Below are 19,174 nucleotides of genomic sequence, written 5' to 3' on the forward strand. Positions count from 1 at the left end.
ATTCAAACAGGGTTTGAGGCAAAAGTGGGACAAAATAAATAATGATGAGGAGGGACCACCCAAAGGGCTGACAGGTCTAACAGATGGCCAATAGGAATGCTGTTTTCCATGTGAGAAATTGCAGCTCACATTTATGTCATGGTTCGAAAGGGGGCCCCATTAGCCTTGTTAGAACTATATTCAAGTTCCGGACAGGTGAGGGTGGTACTCTGGGTGGAATTACTATTTTGAGGCCTTCCATAAAGGCTTTGATGGCAGGCACCCTGAAAAGGGATAGGTGCTGCCTGTTCTGTAAATAAGCAGCAATTGCTGCGAGGTGTAACCGAATGGATGTATATGGTAGGTTACACCTTTGTAGATGGAGCTAGTAACATATGATTTGCTGTATGGACACATTTAGAGGATTGATTGTGTTGTTGTGGCAGTAAACAACAAATCTTTTCCACTTGGCAGCATAGCATTCCCTAGTAGTAGGGCGTCTAGCTTCCCTGATAATATTCATGCAATCAGGGGGAAGGTTAAGGTATCCGAATTCTAGGACATCAGGAGCCAGATCGCAAGGTTGAGCTGAGCTGGGTCCGGGTACCTGATCTCTCCATGGTTCTGGGTTAGGAGGCATGGTGAGAGGTGTAGCTTTTGGTGTGGTACTACCGAGAGTTCCAGCAGTGTGGTGTACCACGGTTGTCTGGCCCATGTTGGAGCTACTAGGATCAGTGTTAGGGAATGCTGTTGTAGCTTTCGCACCACTAATGGAATTAGTGGGAGAGGTGGAAAAGCGTATGCAAATTTGTTTGACCAGTTCATCCATATCGCATTGCCTTTGGACAATGGGTGTGGATATCTGGCGGCGAAGCTTGGGCATTTTTTGTTGTCGTGGGTGGCAAATAGGTCTATGTGTGGATGCCCCCACTTCTGAAAGAACGGGTGAAGAACCTGTGGGTGAAGTTCCCATTCGTGGATCTGTTGTGTCTGTCTGCTGAGCAGATCTGCCACGGTGTTTTGGACTCCTGGGACGTGTTGGGCCAGGAGAAAGATTTTCTGTGGAATTGCCCATCTCCATATGCTCTGTGCTAATTGAGAGAGCTGTGGAGAGTGTGTGCCCCCCTGTTTTTGAATGTAGTACATGGCAGTCATGTTGTCTGTGCGAATGAGGACTGCCTTGCCTGAAATCTGCGTGTGGAAGGATTTTAGGGCCAGGAAGATTGCCAGTAACTCCAGATGGTTGATGTGGAGTAACTTCTGTTGCGGCGTCCATGTGCCCTGTACTGTAAGATGTAACAGATGAGCTTCCCTTGCGGAGAGCGATGCGTCTGTTAGGATTATTTGTGGAACCGGGTCCAGGAACGGTCGACCTCTGGAAAGGTTTGTGGTGTTCCACCACTGCAGAGAGCGATGGGTGCGACCGTCCACCAACACCAGATCTGTCAATTGCCCCTGGGCCTGGTTCCACTGGCGCGCTAAACACTCTTGGAGTGGACGCATCTGGAGTCTTGCATGGGGCACTATGAAAATGCAAGAGGCCATCACCCCTATCAGTTGCATAAACACTCTTGCTGGGAGAGAGTGTTGAAGTATGAATTTTTGACGCAGAGCCTGTATGTTTGCAATCCTGGCAGGATTGGGATAGGCTATGGCTTTTGAGATGTCTATGGTGGCACCGAGGTATTGTTTTGCGTGTGATGGTACCAGGTGGGACTTTTGGTGGTTCACCGTGAAACCTAGCTGGTGAAGTAGGTGGATTGTAGCGGCGGTGTGGCGCCCACATTGGTCGTAGGACGTGGCTTTAATTAGCCAGTCATCCAAATATGGGAAGACGTGAATGTGCTGTCTTCTGAGGTGTGCCGCCACTACTGCTAGGCACTTGGTGAATACCCTTGGTGCTGTTGTTACCCCGAACGGGAGCACCTTGAACTGGTAGTGTTGCCCGTCCACTACAAATCTGAGGTACTTTCTGTGAGCATGGTGTACTGGGATGTGAAAGTATGCGTCTTTCAAGTCCAGAGTGGTGAGAAAGTCGTTCTGGGAGAGGAGTGGAAGAACCTGTTGAAGGGTTACCATATCAAAATGGTCTGAATGTATGTAAGTGTTTAGAGGTCTGAGATCTAGGATAGGTCGTAGAGTCTCGTCTCTCTTTGGAATCAGAAAGTACAGGGAGTAGACCCCTAAATTTTGTTGATTGATGGGGACCTGCTCTATGGCTTGTTTTTGCAAGAGGGAGATTACCTCCTGTTTTAGTAACGTGGCATGTTCTTGAGACATTGGGCGTTGCCTGGGTGGAATGTTTGGGGGGGTAGATGTTAATTCTAGGCAATACCCTGAATGAATAATTTGGGTCACCCATCTGTCTGAGGTGATTGTCTCCCAGACGTGAAGGAAATGTAGTCTGCCCCCGACCGGAGTGGAATGGTCTCGAGGGAGCGGGGGAAAGTCATTGAGTAGGCGGTGTGGCAGAGCGGGCGGTATTTGTCTTGCCTCTGCCTTTATTATTATTACCTCTGTATCCGCCTCTTTGATAACCCTTTGTGAAGGTAGATTGAGGAGGGGATTTGTAGGACGTGGATGCACTATCCGAGGAGTAGCCCCTGCCCCGAAAGGAAGAGCGGCGAAAAGAGCGCCTAGGAGTGTGTGACTGTAGGGCTCCCATGGATTTCGCCGTGCCAGTATCTTTTTTCATCTTTGAGGGCTTCATCAACTTTTGGGCCAAATAGATGATCTTGGTCGAATGGGTGGTCCAATATAGAGGCTTGTACCTCAGGTTTAAAACCTGAAACTCTGAGCCAGGCATGGCGACGGAGAAGGACACTGGTGTTTATGGCCCTGGAGGCTGTATCTGCTGCATCTAGGGCACAGCGTATAGAGGTATTAGTTATTGTCTTTCCCTTTTGGATCAATTCATTAGCCCTATTCCTGTATTTTTCAGGGAGATGGTGCATGATGGTCTCCAACTCATCATAATGCGCCCTGTCGTATCTGGCCAATAGCGCTTGCGTGTTGGCGATACGCCATATATTGCCGGCTTGTGACGCAGTGCGCTTCCCTGACGCGTCTAGGAGCTTGGACTCTTTGTCAGGTGGTGGTGCTTCGCCTGACGCCTGAGAATTTGAGCGCTTCCTAGCTGTAGATACCACTAGGGAATCCAATGGTGCAGGGCCTTTAATGTATGAAGGGTCTGTGGGGGCGGCTTTGTATTTTTTCTCTATACGGGGGTTTAGGACCCTGGCCCTGACTGGGTCTTTAAAAACCTCCGGTGCATGTTTGATTACTCCCTTTAACATAGGTAGAATGGCAGTAGACCTATGTGCATTATCGAAGGTGTCGAGGAGAAAATCTTCCTCCACTGGGTCAGTATGTAACTCCACCCAGTGGTAATGTGCCGCCCTTTGTAGTAGGTGGTGAAAGCCTAATGAATCTTCTGGTGGGGATGGCCTAGATGGGTAAAGGTCATCCTGTGGGACATCTGGGATGTCCGGATTGTTATAGTCGTCCCATGGGTCTGGAGATCCAGTAGGGGTGGGGTCTTGTGGCACATCTGCTGGATCATAATAAGGGTCTCCTAGATCGTCTGGTCCTGGAGACAAGGTTGGAGAACGATGAGGCAGGGGTGGAGAAGGTGGAGGTGGGGAGGGTGGAGGAGGTGGGGAAGGCACTCTGAAAGGGGAAGTAGCAGTGTCTTTCCTCTTTGGAGGTGGAGGTGGAGCTGGTTTGTCCAAGTGTCTCTTTTTTGAAGACAGTGTCAAATGTCCAGTTTTTGGATCCTTGGTAAGTTTCTTTTGCAGAGGATCCGGTGTGAAAAGTTCTTGCGACACTGGTTGTTCGGTCGGCGCCGAAGTTTTCGGGGCTGACGGCTTTTTAGGTTTGTCTAAGCCGTGCTTCTTTGGGACTTCTGATTTTTTGGTCGGTGCCGAAGAAGGCTTCGGCACGGGAGTGTCAGTGCCGAGGGCCTTGTGATGTTTGATCGGCACCGGAAGGGCAGGTTTTGACACCGACGGCTTTGGTGCTGGGTTCGGTGTGGAGGTGGAGGCCGATCTTGTCTTCGGGCCGAAGGGTGTTTTTCGGTACCACTGATAGGCTGGCTCGAGCCCGAGCTGCCGGAAGGCTTAACAGGCTTCTTTACCGGGCCCGAAGGTGAGGTGTGAGAAGCAGTATCCTTGGTCTTGCCTAGGCCCGAAGGCGTGACCGAATCCTTTTTGGGTATCGCCGTGGGTGTGGGAGGGGTATAGTACTCACGACCCTCTGCGTCGGGGTGATGTCCTCCACATCTGAGTCGTCGGCCTCGGAAGCACTGACGAGGTCGTCGTCCTCTTCTTCGATGTTCTGCTGTCCCCGAAGATGTCGACTGGAGCGGAGGTCGAGGAGTGCGCCATGTTGCGTCTGGCCCTTCGATCTTGAATAGTCTTTTTTGATCGAAAAGACTTGCAGGCGGGACAGTCTCGGGCCTCGTGTTCAGGGGAGAGGCAGAGGTTGCACACCTCATGAAGATCGGTGTGGGGGAATTTGGACCCACATCGAGGGCACTTCTTGAAGGGAGTTCTTTCCATCAGCCGAGACCGGAGCCGGAATAGGCCTGAAGGCCACCGTCGACGACCGGAATCGAAGAAGTGCCAAAGAGAAGGTGATTAAGATGATTTATTATCTGAAGGATCTCGATGAGCGAGAATTTTGCGTCGATCGCTGAACTGGAAAAGTTCGGAACAGGAGCGTGAAGTATTACATCCGAGCCCGATGGCGGAAAAAAACAATCCGAGGATGGAGCCGAAGCCCATGCGCAATACGAACCAAAGGAGGAGTCACCAACCTCGTGACTTCCAAAGACTTTCCAATAGGAAAAACAAACGGCAAACATCTGGGCCCAACACCAGATGGCGATCTATGCAAAGTGTATAATCTGCAGCTTATATGCCTCGAACATATATTTTAAGAGCAGGCAGTGGTTCCAGAGACCACTGCCTGCCCTTAAAAAAACTGAAACTGAAAAGTTTCACTTTTCTTTTTTAAATGCATCCCGTTTTCCTTTAAGGAAAATGGGCTGCATTAAAAAAACATAAGCTGCTTTATTGAAAAGCAGTCCCAGACATGGTGGTCTGCTGAGCCCAGCAGGCCACCATCCCTGGGAGGGCTGGCATTCACAATGGGCTCGCAATTTGCGAGAAGATCATTAATATTAATGAGCCTCGCAATTTGCGACCCCATTGGGAATCGCAAAACAGTCTAAACAAGCAGTAGTACATTTCATTTAGCGCCTCGCAATTCGCGACTGGCATTGTGTCGCAAATTGCAAGGCGCTAAATGAAAGAGTCGTACATCTGGCCCTACATCTCTTTACATCCAACATATGTAATGCTTTCTCTGCAGCATTTGTTGGCTTTTGAAAAAACTGTATTGTCTGATTACCATAACAAGGCAAAAGCCCTTTCGGTAAAATATTTGGGTGCTATCGCATAATGACCTTGCCATTTAAAATAGTGAAATATGGTTCTTGAACCATAAATGATTGTATTTTGCTTGCCATTTATAACGAGGTAATGGCAATTAAGAATGCTGATTTGAAATTAAGGTACAAATGCATCAAACCAAATACCGGTGGCAAAGGGGCAGATTCTGAGAATCTGTCCCTTTGTGACCAGTATTTTTGCATTTGGAATGCATCATCCCAAAAAAACGCAAATTTGCAATTACTAAAATTGCGATTGCATTTAAGGAATTGCAAATTGCGATTCCTTAAATGCAATGCCTAAAAGCAAAAAAATTGTGATTTCGCAATTAAGAATGATGAAGGTGATGGTAATTTGCAATTTCTTTGAAAAATGCACCCAAGTGCATTTTTCAAAGTCCCATGTTACACACCCTTGGGGCATGTTTGTGTGTAACATGTGGATACATTGTAATTTTAGGGGTGCAACAGGGTGTCCTTTTGACACCCTTGCAATTGCATGTGCAATTTGCGAGTACCTAATGGGTACTTGCTAATTGCGCATGCAATTCCCATTCATTTCTATGGGCCTTTAGGCCTATAGGAATGAGTGGGAAGCAATTCCTTAATTGTGACTTGCAATTTGCGAGTCTCAATTAAGGAATTTGTAGGAATCGCTATTTTAATTGCAATTCCTACATGCATAGCCAATAGCAATCTTTAATTGTGATTCCTTAAAAATCGCAATTAAGGATTCGCTATTGGCTATTTTGACGCATGTGTACCTAAATGTTTTAAAGATGGTTGATACATCAATTCAAAGGTTGGGCCCTTAAATGATGCTCACACTATATGCAAGACCAAAAACAAATATTCCAGCAGGTGTGGTCCACACCTGCTGGAATATTTGTTTTTGGTCTTGCCTTTCTTCGTGTTTCCTGAAATTCTAATTCTCTTTTCTTTCCCTCCCTATATATAGCTTTTTCCCTTCTCCTTTTTCCTTTTCCCTCCTTTTTTCCCCTTCTGTACTATATTACAGATGTATATAATTTGTCACATACTGATTTATGATTTAGTATATTGTTTTGTATCCTATGAAATTGCCTATCTTTTATCTCCAATGAAAAAATTATGACACAAATTCCGTTGCTGTAGGGAAACCGCATGTGGAGTATATAACCTTTTAGCCCCCTCTAAGAAATGTATGATCACTAATATGAAAAACATTTGTTGTCTATTTATACTCCTATTAGTAGCGGCAACTGCTAGTAAATGATCTCTTAAACAGGCTTTGCTAAGCTTGCAATCTAATAGAAGTTTCAAGTGCCTCACTATCATAGATTCATATTCTAATCATTGTTTCAACTTATTACCTGTAAGCTTGCCCATTTCAATGCACAACGCTTCCTAAAATATGGTTTTCGTGCTTCTTTTATAATACTTAAACATTTTTCAGGGACGTCTAGATGACTGAATTCTTCTACTTCAGTAGCCAAGCTACTAATTGCATATCCTTTAGATTTGGGTGAAGCAACTTCCCCTATTGGAATGTCAGAGTGTCCTTGTGCTTGTACTTTGGAATCTTGCCTCGCACATTCTGCATAACATGTGAATTCCATATTTATCATGGCCACTTCAGCATCACTAGGATGAATGTCAAGTAAGAAATTTAGAATTTATCGGATTGTTGAAATCAGTGGTATCGGGGAAAAGCACAAGTGAATCTTCTGCACCAGTTTATTGACAGTGCATTTCCCTCCGACAGAGAACAGTTTTGCCTGGATTAAAAGTTTTGGCAATTTCTATCTTTTATAGTTGTGGCAAATGTATGCATGTTGTTGCTCAATGTAGGAAAAGCAAGTCCCCAAGCCACTGCTTTAATTCCCACTCTTTCTATTGCAGGAACGTGACAGGAGACTACTGTGTGATGTTCCTTGCAAGTGCCAATCCCTAATGTACCAGGTTAGTTTTGATAATGGGTAAGCGATTGTGCAATTTGTTAAAGTAAAACATTGAAGTTGTGTGGACTGTTGAGACCTGTGCACTCCAATTGAGAATTTGACTTTGAGAAGGTTATATGAGTAGGACAGTTGCTAAGTGTGCTAGATAGAGTCTGTTTTATCCCTTCTTGTGTGGAACAACAACCTTTTTTTTTGTTGAGAACTTCCATGTCTCCACTCCATCATACATGTGATAAAATTCTTAAGATGGCTTGTGGAGCTGGTGCATCTTTTTTTTGTTCAACCTTATTTATTACAAAATATAGATTAGTCCAGTCCCCTTGCATGGATTGCTCAACCATTCCCGTGTTGGTCTTGTATGTAAACTTGCATTTGGAATACAGTGGCTGCAACTTAAAACCTACCCTTAATGTCAGAGATTGAGACATCTGGTAAATGAGAATTAGTTCCTCCAAATGCCTTCACCCTTGCAAAGTTGGGTAGGCCTTCACCGTGTCTAATTCAGACCCACAAAAGTCTCTATTTTCTGGTAAGGGGCAAGATTTCATCTAACTGACTAACTCTTAAGTCACACAACAGAACCACCAGTGCCTGTAAGTTCTGTTGACATTGCTGGAATGAGTTTGCCTTTACCAGCAAATCGTCCAGGTAAGGGTACACATGAAAAATGTACTGTCTCAGGTGTGCAACTACCACTGCGAGTGTTTCCATAAACACTCCTGGTGTGGACCTTATGCCAAATGGTAAGTTTTTGAACTGGCAATATTTCCCCATCATAACAAGCCTGAGATACTTCCAGTGTGCCGGATGCATGGGGATATGAAAGGGGGGGGGTCTTTAAGATTTATCACCACTAAAGAGTTTTGTTCCTGCAACAGTGGTATGACCTCTAGGAGGGTTTTCATTTTGAACCTTTGGGTTTTGATTAATCTAGTCACAAACCACAGATTCATTATTAGTCACAATGTTAGATAGGTTAGATTCAGCATCAAACAGTATACAGCATCAAACAGTATACCGATTATACTCGTCTTTCACTGGAGTGGAACATTTTCTATTGCACCTTTTTAGAGCAATTTTTGCACCTCTTGCAAAAAATGTGTATTTGCTCCTTTATATATTTATTGTGTTTTTGACTCGATTCTTGGTGGCTTTTGTATGAATTCTATAAAGTAACAATATCTGGTTAAGTTTAGCTCCCACGTATCTGTTACAAACTCTGTAGATGAAAAGTCCATTATTCTGCCCCCTACTAGTATGTTGAGTATTCTGCGTAATAAATTCATGTTTATAGCAGTGGTAGATCCTCTTGAGCTGTTTCTCTATCACAAAAAGTGCGTTTGACTTGATGGGAATATTGCCAATGTGATAGAGTAAACAGTTCGTCCCCCAGCCCCATTTTTTGGTCTTTGAAACTGATGTGTATGGCTGGCTACCTTAGCCTTTTCTTCCTGGAGAGCCTCCATTTTAGATTTGCCTTTACCTGTATGCATTGCTCCCATTTCTTTGGCTGCTTTATTTGCCTTTTCATGTTTCTCAGAGACTGAGCAACTTCTGCTCCAATGATAAGATTTCTCCAAAAAGGTATATCAATTATATTCAATTGCACTTCGGGTTTAAACCCAGATATTTTTAACAAAGCATGCCTACATCGTACTCCATTGCTGTTTACAATGTCAGTCGTGTGTAATACTAATCTCAGGCATAAATTGGCAGTGGTTCATCCCTCTTCTAATACTTTTCACCTTCTTTTGGACCCTTCTAAAAGATTTTTGTTCATAAATCTTCAATTGCATCCATTGTTGGTGGGCATATCTATTAAGTAGAATTAGCTATGCACCACTCCGTGACCACCACTCTCTCCATTTTCTGTCCAATAGCCTCCAGCCTCTTACTATACTCATCTGATGGTGGCCTTCGTGTAGCTGGGAATTGCACCCTCTTGTTGATACGGATCCTCTAGTGAGTGGCGGTGTGCTTAAAACCTCTCTCCTGTGCTATAATATGCTTGGTAACATCAACAAGTATTGTTTATCCTGATGCAGAGGTCTTCTAACGTATTACATGTTTCTTCTTGTATCTCAATCTGTACCCCAAAAGCAACAGCTGCACTGAAATGTCATCTGAAGGGGATGGGGATGCTCTGGAAGGTACTAGTCCACCTTCGCCTGTGTAGAATCTGCATTGACATCTTCTCATAAAGCTTTTATCTCCTGAATATCATCCAGAGCTTCCCTTTATCTGCATCCTGGTGTATTAGTGATAGTTCCCCTCTACTTGCCTCTACTGGTTCGTGCTGCGGCTCGGAGATGTCTGGTATGCTACTTTTATCTTTCCATTTTGGATGTTCTGTCTCCTTTCTTGGTTTCTTTATCACGAAGGGGTTTGGTATTTTGGGTGAAGTAATAGTTTTAACAAACATTTTATTCCTTTATGGGGATTTTCAATCTCTACTTTGAGTGCCCTTTTTACCTCTCAATGTTGGTAAAGTTTTATTCCCTTGCTGTTTTTTCTTCAAAACCAACTGCCAGTCTTTCCCATTTCAAGCTCGATTGTCTTTTAAAGTCAAGCTGGGACCCTCAGACGAATTCTTAGAGTGGCATTGTCTTTGGACCATGTAGAATGGGATGCATCAAAAAACACTCTTCGACTTGCTGTTTTGTCAGGGTTAACCGTTTGTCTTTGTGCAACAGCGTTAATACTGCCAGTCAAGGAAGTAATCAACTGCTCCCAATTCTCCAGTTGCCGTTTTGTTGTAGCTATTAATGGGAGACAGTTAGTCTCAAATACATCTTTGGGATCTCTAGTGATCCGAAAACCCGGGTATTTAATATATTTCTTGGCCCAGGGAAAAGGGAGCATACATTCCAAGATCTCCACTTCATTGCCTGGGAGGGTTAGGTTCAGGACTTTGAATGGCTCATAGCTAATTTTAGAGCCTGATACCCATTTGAAAGGTTTAAAGGGGGTGGAGGGGTCAGTATTTCTGGGAGGGAAGGCTGTGGGGACCCCAAAGTTAGCAACCTATCATCAGTGTATACAGAAATGTTATATTCCTGGGAGCCAAATTTGAGGACTGTGACCTCACCTGACTCCCGATCTGATAGGCCAAGGGCTCCATAAATAGGGTGAACAGGAAGGGGAAACGGGGCACCTCTGCTCTGTTCCTCTTTGTAGCCCAAATGTGAACAAGGCACGGCCACTGAAGGCTACTCTAGCTGTTTGATTCAAGTAGTTCGAAAAAAACATACTCAAGAAGAGTGGACCAAAGTCATTTGCAACAGAGTAAGACACAATACCGACCAATTCTCTTGGTCAAAAGCCTTTTCCGCATCTCGAGACAGGGGGATCATGGTTATCTTTTAGAGCATAGCCTTTTGAACCAGGTGGACTACCACCCTAGTACTCTTGTGTTTTTATTGCCCCTGGACAAATTCTGCCTGTCTGGATGGACCAGAGAAGGAAAAACCTCATTGTTGTGGGAGACCAGATTTTTCGTATATCGTTTAGCGTCAATATTAAAAAGTGCAATAGCACGATATGAGATATACAGTCTAGTATACTTACCAGTTTTAGGGAGGAGTGATATAATCACCTCCCCCACAGAAGTTGTTACTTCATTGGCAGTTCTAATTTCTGAGCAAAAGTCTTGGAAAAAAGGGCTGTGAACCCGTCCAGGCCCAGGGATTTAAGCTTTAGGATTTTTAATTGCTGCCAGTACTTCCATCTGTATCAGTTTTTACAATCCTTCCTACTGAATTTGTGTTACTCTAGGAAAGTGGACCTGATGTAAGTAGGCGAGTTGTCTGGACCGGGAATTAGCCTCCCCGTATACAAGTTAGAATAAGACCGCCTATGTTTGTCTGTATCGTTAATTTTCACCTCACCAGCAGGGGGTATGAATTTTTTTCATGTAGTCTTTTTGCTATTTGCCCCACAGAACTCTAGCCAATTGGGTGGCTACCTGATCCTTTGTGACAAAACCCTTTCTCCAAGTGCAACAGGGAGAGTTCATCTTTGTTGTATAGCGTTCGTGAAGTTGGCCCCAAGCTGCAACTAGCTTCTGTGTAATATGTAAGGAGAGGCGACACAATTGTTTGCTTTCAAAATTACCAAACTCTTTTTCCAGCTGTTGGACCTCCAAATTCCAAATGCGGAGGCGATTAGCCTCAATAGCCATCAACCTGCCTGTGAGGCGTCCCAGATCATATCCTCCAAGACCCCGCCTCCCTCAATTCAAGAAAAAGATTTTATTATTATGATGTTCAAATGTACTCATTTCAACACTGGAACGTGCCAATTGGGTGGTCCCTCCAGTTTTCAGCCTGTCATGTGTAAGAAAATAAATGTTTCTTTGAGCACCTAAAACTGTAAATGTGTTCAACAAAGAAATGTGTAATGTGGACACTAACAGTGCAGTGTGCTTTCTTGTGACCTCTCTTTACCACAATGTGATTCCACACATCCTCGTCAAAATGTTATCTCTATAGCTTTTCGTTGCTTCTTAGGGTTAGCTTCACACTATACCAAATACCTAACCTGAAATAAAAACAACCCTGGGTGGAGATTTCTCCCATCTCTTCCCTCTGTCTGTGTGCCTCATGAGCATGAACACACAAGACTATCTCACTGGCACTAGAATCTGCGGCCTGCAGGTTACACACAGATCACTGAACATCCTGAGCTACCTCAGTGGGACTGGGGCCTGTAACCTTCAGGTGTCATTGCTTCCGTTTCACGGCCAGTAGGAGCATTAACTCATCAAACTGTCTGCCTTTGGGACCGTGACTCGCAGGTTACGCACAGATCACTGCAGGCGACTCTGAAGCCTCCTGAGTGAGCTTACTAACTGGATCCTGTCATCTGCAGGCGAAGGACGCTCCTCTGGCATTTGCTCAATTTACCAATCTACATACGGACAGCGTTTCTCAAGCTCTTTTATATAAGTAACACACAGAGAATTCAAGGCTCGGATAGGTTGGAAGAGGTGCAGGAATGTTTTTTTTTTTTACTCTCTACACCGAATGCCTCTAGCTGCCATTCACCCATGCCCTTCTCCACCGTTTCGAATAACCATCGAACGTATGGTCTCAGTAACTACGACAGTGCAGCCTAGGATCCACCTGCGGACAGGAGGGGGGATGTTTACCAACAGAGCCACATCCCGACTGGTGTCTTATATTTACCGTGCTGCCTCGTGAGGATAAGGTCTGAGCTCGCACCTCACCTGTTTCATCACAGCCTCCGTCAGCTCCTTGGCCCTCTGGGGATCCGCGCTCTTCACAGGCCCTCCTGCAGGAGGGGCCGCGGGCTTCACTGTCTCCGCCTTCGGTTCCTGCTTCGCCTATAATGTGCAGCGAGAGAGCGAATGTTAGTCTTTCGCACAGGGAGTCCAGAAGCACGCCCCGCAAACAAGAGGCATGTATTTTCAGATTAGTTGCTAATCGATTGTATGGCCATGCCACACCAAGGACAGCACACTACACTGGTGTTATTGTGCTTCCCTCTGCAGATCTTAGAGTCTGGGACCGTGCCTCGCCTCATTGCACGTACAATGACTCGTATCAGCAAGATGCAGCATGACTATGCTGCATACCCATTCGCAGTCCCAGACTGCACGCATAAAAAGGAATAATAATGCAAATTAAGAGAAAATTGATTAAAAGGTGTGCAACTGCTTTCCTCATGTGCATTAGTAATGAACTTGCCTCACAAGCTGTGTTGCACCCGATACTGAACTGGATACAAATGATGGATGAATTTCTTAACATCTCGACGATTAAAGCTGCTACCATTCATGAAGAAATAAAAAGGACTCGTGAAATTTTCTTCCATACGCAACGGTTTCAACATCGTAACACTCTACTGTAATAACTTGGACATTTGCAAGTTGGTTCAAAGCAAAATGGATATGTATTAGTTTTTATTTGTTTGTGTTATAAGATGGTAGTTTAGATTTTATGACAAATTGGTGGTGTTTATATTTTGAAATCAAAATGTATTTAGTTTTATTGGGAAGGACAAATGTGTTCCGTTATGATGGATTATGGGTTCTGTAGGAGTTGAGAGTGGGAAGGAGGAACAGGGTTGGGATACAAGGGTGAACGGATGGAATATGCTACTTACCAGTATGCATCTGTTCTTGGCATGTAGAGCTGCAGATCTACACACTTTTGCATAGATCGCCATCTGGTGTTGGGCCCGGATATTTGCAGTTTGTTTTTCCTCTTGGAAAGTCTTTGGAAGTCACGAGGTCGGTGACTCCTCCTTTGGATCGTATTGCGCATGGGCTTCGGCTCCATCCTCAGATTGTTTTTCGCCAGCAGGGAAAGATGGAGCGTAGTAACAACAGTAAAGAAACCCATGTGTGTTGTATCTAAATAAGATAGACTGGAACAGATACAGGTAGCCGGGGAGGCGGGTGGGCGTGTGTAGATCTGCAGCTCTACATGCCAAGAACAGATGCATACTGGTAAGTAGCATATTCCGTTCGAGGCATATGAGCTGCAGATTACACACTTTTGCATAGACTATATAGCAGTTCCCAACCTTAGCGGCAACCACCGGTATCTGTTGCAGTGGTTTGAAATAGTGTTTTTAGTACAGCCTGGCCCACACTAGCTTGTTGCTTGGTTTGCACATCTACACAATAGTGTTTAGTGAAAGTGTGTGGTGTTGACCATGTAGCTGCTTTGCAGATATCATCTAGTGGGATGTTCCCTAGAAAAGCCATGAAAGCCCCTATCTTCCGTGTACAATGGGCTTTAGGGGGAACGGAAAGCGTTCGTTTTGCTTTGTGGTAGCAAATCTGGATGCATTTTACAATCCACATAGCTATCCCTGATTTTGAGATGGGGTTGCGTGGTGGAGAGAAAGAGACAAACAGCTGTTTGGTCTTTCTGAAAGGTTGTGTTCTTTGGATATAGTAAAGTAAGGTTCGTTTGACATCTAGCGTGTGCAGAGCCCTTTCTGCAACGGTCTGAGGTTGCGAGAAAAATACTGGTAATTCTACATATTGGTTTAGGTGAAAAGGGGAAATGACTTTAGGTAGGAATTTTGGGTTGGTACGGAGAACAACCTTGTTCTGGTGCATTTGAAGAAAAGGTTCTTGTATGGTAAGTGCTTGTATCTCGCTGACCCTTCTAAGGGAAGTGATGGCTACAAGGAAAGCTGTTTTCCATGTGAGGAATTGCAGTTCGCATTTATGCAAAGGTTCGAAGGGAGGCCCCATCAGCCTTGTGAGCACGATATTTAAGTTCCACACAGGTGAGGGTGGTACTCTGGGGGGGAATTATTCTTCTGAGGACTTCCATGAAGGCTTTAATGGCAGGTACTCTGAAAAGTGATAGGTGCTGCCTGTTTTGTAAGTAAGCTGCAATGTGTAGCCAAATGGAGGTATAGGCTAGATTACACCTTTGTAGGTGGAGTAAGTAGCATATGATGTGTTGTATAGACACGTCTAGAGGATTGATTGTGTTGTTATGGCAATAAACAACAAATCTTTTCCACTTGGCAGCGTAGCAGGCTCTAGTGGTAGGGCGTCTAGCTTCTCTGATGACGTTCATACAGTCAGGGGGAAGGTTTAGGTACCCGAATTCTAGGATTTCAGGAGCCAGATCGCAAGGTTGAGCTGAGCTGGGTCCGGGTGCCTGATCTCTCCATGGTTCTGGGTTAGGAGGCATGGTGAGAGGTGTAGCTTTTGGTGTGGTACTACCGAGAGTTCCAGCAGCGTAGTGTACCACGGTTGTCTGGCCCACGTTGGAGCTACTAGGATCAGTGTGAGGGAGTGCTGTTGTAGCTTTCGCACCACTAATGGAATGAGTGGGAGAAGCGGAAAAGCGTACGCAAATTTGCCAGCCCAGTTCATCCATATCGCATTGCCTTTGGACAATGGGTGTGGGTATCTGGCGGCGAAGCTTGGGCATTTTGTGTTTTCGTGGGTGGCGAAGAGGTCTATCTGTGGATGTCCCCACATTTTAAAGTACGGATGAAGAACCTGTGGGTGAAGTTCCCACTCGTGGATCTGTTGTGTCTGTCTGCTGAGCAGATCTGCCACGGTGTTTTGGACTCCTGGGATATGTTGAGCTAGGAGAAAGATTTTGTGGGGAATTGCCCATCTCCATATGCTCTGTGCGAATTGAGAGAGCTGTGGAGAGTGTGTGCCGCCTTGTTTTTGAATATAATACATGGCTGTCATGTTGTCTGTGCAAATGAGGACTGCCTTGCCTGAAATCCGTGGTTGAAAGGATTTCAGGGCTAGAAAGATTGCTAGTAACTCCAGATGGTTGATATGGAGTACCTTTTGTTGCGGCGTCCATGTGCCCTGCACTGTGAGGTGTAATAGATGAGCTCCCCAGCCGGAGAGCGATGCGTCCGTTGTTAGGATTATTTGGGGAACCGGGTCCAGGAACGGTCGGCCTTTGGAAAGGTTTGTGGTGTTCCACGACTGCAGATTGCGATGGGTGCGACCGTCTACCAACACCAGATCTGTTAATTGACCCTGGGCCTGGTTCTATTGGCGCGCTAAGCACTCTTGGAGTGGACGCATCTGGAGTCTTGCGTGAGGCACTATGAAAATGCAAGAGGCCATCATCCCTATCAGTTGCATAAACACTCGTGTTGGAAGGGAGTGTTGAAGTACGAATTTTTTTCGCAAAGCCTGAATGCTTGCAATCCTGGCCGGATTGGGGTAGGCTATTGCTTTTGAGGTGTCTATGGTGGCACCGAGGTATTGTTTTATGTGGGATGGTGTTAGCTGGGACTTTTGGTGGTTCACCGTGAAGCCTACCTAGTTGGTGAAGTAGTTGGATTGTGGTGGCGGTGTGGTGTACACATTGGTTGTATGAAGTGGCTTTTATCAGCCAATCGTCCAAGTATGGGAAGACATGAATGTGCTGTCTTCTGAGGTGTGCCGCCACCACCGCTAGGCACTTGGTGAATACCCGTGTTGCTGTTGTGATTCCAAACGGGAGCACTTTGAATTGGTAGTGTTGTCCGTCCACTACAAATCTGAGGTACTTTCTGTGAGCATGGTGTACTGGAATGTGGAAGTATGCGTCTTTCAAGTCCAGTGTGGTGAGAAAGTCGTTCTGGGAGAGGAGCGGAAGTACCTGCTGAAGCGTTACCATGTGAAAATGGTCTGAGTGTATGTATGTGTTTAGGGGCCGGAGATCTAGAATAGGTCGTAGAGTCTCGTCCCTTTTTGGTATTAGAAAATATAGGGAGTAAACCCCCAAATTTTGTTGATTGACAGGAACGTGTTCTATTGCCTGTTTTTGTAGGAGGGAGATTACCTCCTGCTTTAGCAATATGGAATGTTCTTGTGACATTGGGCGTTGCCTGGGTGGAATGTTTTGGGGGGGTAGATGTTAATTCCAGGCAGTATCCTGACCAAATTATTTGGGCCACCCATTTGTCGGAGGTGATGGTCTCCCAGACATGAAGGAAATTTGTGAATCTGCCCCCGACTGGAGTGGAATGGTCTGGGGGGAGCGGGGGGAAGTCATTGGGTAGTAGGTGTGGCAGAACGGGCGTCGTTTGTTTTGCCTCTGCCCTTGTTGTTGTTACCCCTGTAGCCGCCTCTTTGGTAACCTTTTGTAAAGGTGGTCTGAGTAGGGGACTTGTACGATGTGGACGCTGTGTCTGAGGAGTAGCCTCTGGATGCACTCCGAAAGGATGAGAGGCGAAAGGAGCGTCTGGGCGGGTGAGACTAAGGCCCCCATGGATTTTGCTGTATCCGTGTCCTTTTTCATCTTTTCTAAGGCCTCATCCACCTTTGGCCCGAATAGATGTTCCTGGTCAAAGGGATGGTTAAGGATAGAGGCTTGTACTTCTGGTTTAATCCCAGATACCCATAACCAAGCATGACGACGGAGAAGGACGCTGGTGTTAATGGCCCTGGAGGCTGTGTCTGCTGCGTCTAGGGCACAACGTATAGAGGTGTTTGTGATTGTTTTACCCTCTTGAATCAACTTGTTGGCTTTACTTTTATATTTTTGAGGGAGATGTTGCATTATGCTGTCTAATTCGTCATAATGAGCCCTGTCATATCTGGCCAGCAGTGCCTGAGTGTTTGCTATACGCCATATGTTGGCAGCCTGGGATGCTGTGCGTTTGCCTGAAGCATCTAGCAGTTTTGATTCCTTGTCAGGTGGTGGTGCATCGCCTGACGCTTGTGAGTTTGCCCTTTTACATGCCGTAGAGACCACTAAGGAATCTAGTGGCGCTGGTCCTCTAATGTAAGAGGCATCTGAGGGAGCAGTTTTGTACTTCTTTTCGATACGTGGGTTAAGGACACTGGCTCTAACTGGGTCTTTAAAAACTTCTGCCGCATGCTTTACCACCCCTTTGAGCATGGGCAGTATGGAGGTGGACCTCTGTGTAGTATCGAATGTGTCTAGGAGAAAATCTTCCTCCACAGGGTCATTATGCACGTCCACCCCATGATAATGTGCTGCTCTTTGCAGAAGATGGTTAAACCCTAGTGAATCTTCAGGTGGAGATGGTCTAGAAGGGTAAATATCGTCTTGTGGGACGTTGGGGATATCTGGTATATGGTAATCGTCCCATGGATATGGAGATCCTCTAGGGGTGGGGTCTTGTGGCACATCCCCTGTATCATAATATGGGTCCTCATGATCATCATCGTCTGGAGACGGAATAGGAGAACGATGAGGTGGGGGTGGAGGTGGGGAAGGAGGAGGAGGAGGGGAAGGTATTCTGAATGGAGAGGTAGCAGAGTCCTTCCTCTTTGGAGGTGGAGGCGGAGGAGGCTTCTCCAAATGTCTTCTTAGTAGAGAGCGTCAAATGTCCAGTTTTTGGATCCTTGGTAAGAGTTTTTTGCAAGGGATCCGGTGTAAATAACTCTGGTGAGGTAATTTGGTCTGTCGGTGCCTAAGGCGTCGGGCCGATGATTTTTTAGGTTTTTCCGTGCCGGTTTTATGTTTAGAACCCAGCTTGGGACCCTCCGGTCTCTTGGTCGGCGCCGAGATGTGCTTCGGCTTAGAAGGGTCGGTGCCGGTGGCCTTGTGTGGTTTGGTCGGCACCGAAGATGGCGTCGGTGCCGAAGGGCTGGGTTTCGACCCCGAGGGTTTCGGTGCGGAGCTCGGTGTCGAGGTGGAGGCCGTCTTCTTTTTTGGTGCCGAAGTGTGTTTCTCGGCACCGCTGGCAGGCTGGCTCAAGCCCGAGCTGCCGGAAGGCTTATTTGGCTTCTTCACCGGGCCCGAAGGTGGGGTGTGTGAAGCAGTGTCTCTGGTCTTGCCTAGGCCCGGAGGCGAAGGCGTGACCGAAGCCTTTTGGGTGGCGGCGCGGGTGTGGGAGGGGGTAGATTGGTACTCACGACCCTCTGCGCCGGGGTGATGTCCTCCACATCGACTCGTCGGCCTCGGAAGCGCTGACGAGGTCCTCTTCGGTACGATGATGTTCCGGATCGTCGATGTCGTCTCCGAAGATGTCGACTGGAATGGACGTCGAGGAGTGTGCCATGTTCCTTCTGGCTCTTCGGTCCCGAATAGTCTTTCTGGATCGGAAAGACTTACAGGCCGGACAGTCTCGAGCCTCATGTTCAAGGGAGAGGCAAAGGTTGCATACCTTATGAAGATCGGTGTGGGGAAATTTGGACCCACATTGAGGGCACTTTTTAAATGGAGATCTTTCCATGAGCCGGGACCGGAGCCTGGGTAGGCCCGAAGGCCGACGTCGACGACTGGAACCGAAGGTTTGTGTCGATGAGAAGGCGCATTGATTGAAGAGATCGTGATCCAAACAATACAGCGATTGGGGTGAGGATTGCGCGCCGATCGTC

General features: G+C 46.1%; 1 protein-coding gene across 2 annotated transcripts in view; it reads right to left on the reverse strand.

Annotated features, from left to right (window-relative positions):
- The window catches only part of MARS1 (methionyl-tRNA synthetase 1), a 253,255-nt gene that overhangs the window by 10,276 nt on the left and 223,805 nt on the right, over nucleotides 1-19,174 (reverse strand). For both annotated transcript variants that reach the window (XM_085654605.1, XM_085654606.1), the window contains one exon: nucleotides 12,599-12,715. In XM_085654605.1, the coding sequence (XP_085510731.1) occupies nucleotides 12,599-12,715 (117 nt within the window). The remainder of the gene's footprint in view (nucleotides 1-12,598; nucleotides 12,716-19,174) is intronic.

Source organism: Triturus cristatus, chromosome 4_1 (genome assembly GCF_964204655.1).
Source record: "Triturus cristatus chromosome 4_1, aTriCri1.1, whole genome shotgun sequence".
NCBI lineage: Eukaryota > Metazoa > Chordata > Amphibia > Caudata > Salamandridae > Triturus > Triturus cristatus.